Source organism: Camelina sativa, chromosome 11 (assembly GCF_000633955.1).
Source record: "Camelina sativa cultivar DH55 chromosome 11, Cs, whole genome shotgun sequence".
NCBI classification, from domain to species: Eukaryota; Viridiplantae; Streptophyta; class Magnoliopsida; order Brassicales; family Brassicaceae; genus Camelina; species Camelina sativa.
The window spans coordinates 49183384-49185764 of record NC_025695.1 but is presented as its reverse complement, the minus strand read 5'-3'; the positions used below and the strand labels follow the sequence as shown (position 1 = coordinate 49185764).

General features: G+C 40.5%; 1 protein-coding gene across 1 annotated transcript in view; it reads left to right on the top strand.

The window, feature by feature from the left end:
* LOC104729096 overlaps positions 274–2381 on the top strand; it is a 3840-nt gene continuing 1732 nt past the window's right edge. Inside the window, exon 1 of the mRNA XM_010447988.2 lies at positions 274–2375. Coding sequence (XP_010446290.1) covers positions 708–2375 — 1668 coding nt within the window. The 5' untranslated portion in view covers positions 274–707. The remainder of the gene's footprint in view (positions 2376–2381) is intronic.

The window sequence follows — 2381 nt, the reverse complement described above, 5'->3', positions numbered from 1 at the left end:
AAAAAGAAGAAGGAGAAAAAAATAAAATGATATTTTGGAATTGGAACAGCAAGTAACAGCAAAGATTAGGCACTTGATTGATTGATACTCCTCTGTTTATATATTAAAGCCAAATGGCATTTTTAGTCATTATTTTCGTCATTATCAAACCAGAGCACACAAAGAAAGAACTATACAAACAGACGCTCCAAAATTTTCTCTGTATTGTTTGGTTTTTGATGTGAAAGTAGGGAGAGAGAGAGAGAGAGAGAGAGAGAGAGAGAGAGAGAGAGCATAATAACGTTGTGGAGACTGAGACGAAGAAGAAGAAGAACACATGAAGCTTCTTCTCTGTTATTTGAGTTTTTTTTCTTTCTTTTTGGGGATTTGAGTATAGTCATTGGCTTCCTCGTTTGTCTGTTCAAGATGGGACAAAGCTTTTGACNTTTTGACTTTTTTTTTTTTTTTTTTCTCTTCATCTCTCTCTCTCTCTTCTCTTCTGGGTTATTCTTCAAAGTTTTGATTTTTTTTTACCTGATCTGTGAGATTTCGATTTGTGTCTATTTTCTCCTCCTCTCATTTCGTAATCCAATTGGATTTGACTGTTTCTTATGATCCGAGGTTTCTAAATTTGGGACCTTTAATTTTCTTCCCCTTTTGATTACTGAAATCCTTAATTAGGGTTTCAGTTAAAAACCCAAACTTTGAGTCCAATTTTAGGGATTTTGATGCATATCTCACTTTGGAAGCCAATTTATCACTGTGCTGCTGCTCTAGTTTTGGACAAGAAGAGCAGTAGTAGTAGCAACAACAGGAATCGAGATGTGACTCAGCGGAAACTCCATGAATCTAAGCTCAGGGAAGCTCTCGAACAAGCTTCAGAAGATGGCTTACTCGTCAAATCTCAAGACATTGATGACGAAGAAGACGAGTCTCAAGATCAAACCCTTGGACGGTCAAGATCACTCGCTAGACTCAACGCTCAACGCGAGTTCTTGCGTGCTACATCACTCGCTGCTCAAAGAGCGTTCGAATCTGAAGATACTTTGCCTCAGCTCGAAGAAGCACTTGACATGTTTCTCACCATGTATCCAAAGTATCGATCTTCTGAGAAAGTTGATCAACTGAGGAACGATGAGTATTTCCACTTATCGTTACCAAAGGTATGTCTTGACTATTGTGGATTTGGGTTGTTCTCTTATCTTCAGACAGTTCATTACTGGGACACTTGCACTTTTAGTTTGTCTGAGATTAGTGCCAATCTTAGCAATCATGCTATCCACGGTGGTGCTGAGAAAGGTTCTATTGAACATGATATCAAGATTAGGATCATGGATTACTTGAACATCCCTGAGAATGAGTATGGTCTTGTGTTCACTGTTAGCAGAGGCTCTGCGTTCAAGTTGCTTGCTGAGTCTTATCCGTTCCACACTAACAAGAAGCTTCTCACTATGTTTGATCACGAGAGCCAATCCGTTAGTTGGATGGGTCAGTGCGCAAAGGAGAAAGGAGCAAAGGTTGGTAGCGCCTGGTTTAAGTGGCCTACACTTAGGCTGTGTTCAATGGATCTTAAGAAGGAGATTTTGAGTAAGAAGAAGAGGAAGAAGGATTCAGCGACCGGTTTGTTTGTATTTCCTGTTCAGTCAAGGGTCACGGGTTCTAAATATTCTTACCAGTGGATGGCATTGGCTCAGCAAAACAATTGGCATGTGTTGCTTGATGCTGGTGCTTTGGGTCCTAAAGACATGGACTCGCTTGGCTTGTCTTTGTTTCGACCGGATTTTATTATCACTTCGTTTTATCGTGTGTTTGGGTATGATCCTACTGGGTTTGGTTGTCTGTTGATTAAGAAATCTGTGATTAGCTGCTTGCAGAGTCAATCCGGGAAAACGAGTTCAGGAATAGTGAAGATAACACCAGAGTATCCTCTGTATCTAAGTGACTTCATGGATGGTTTGGAAGGTTTGACTGGGATTCAAGATAATGATATCGCTATTAATGGAGATAATAAAGCCTTGGGAACTCAGTTACCCGCGTTTTCTGGTGTGTATACTTCTGCTCAGGTGCAGGATGTCTTTGAGACAGATATGGATCATGAAATTGGTTCTGATAGAGATAACACAAGCACTGTGTTTGAGGAAGCTGAGGGTATCTCAGTAGGTGAATTGATTAAGAGTCCAGTTTTCAGCGAAGACGAGTCATCGGATAGCTCACTCTGGATTGATTTGGGTCAGAGTCCTGCTGATTCTGATAATGCAGGTCATCTGAACAAGCAAACGAGCCCTTTATTGGTTCCACAAAACCACAAGAGAAGAATCTCGCCTAAACCAGCTTCAAAGGCTAATAATAATGGCAGCGGAAGGCATGTTCTCTCTTTTGATGCTGCTGTTTTGTCAGTATCA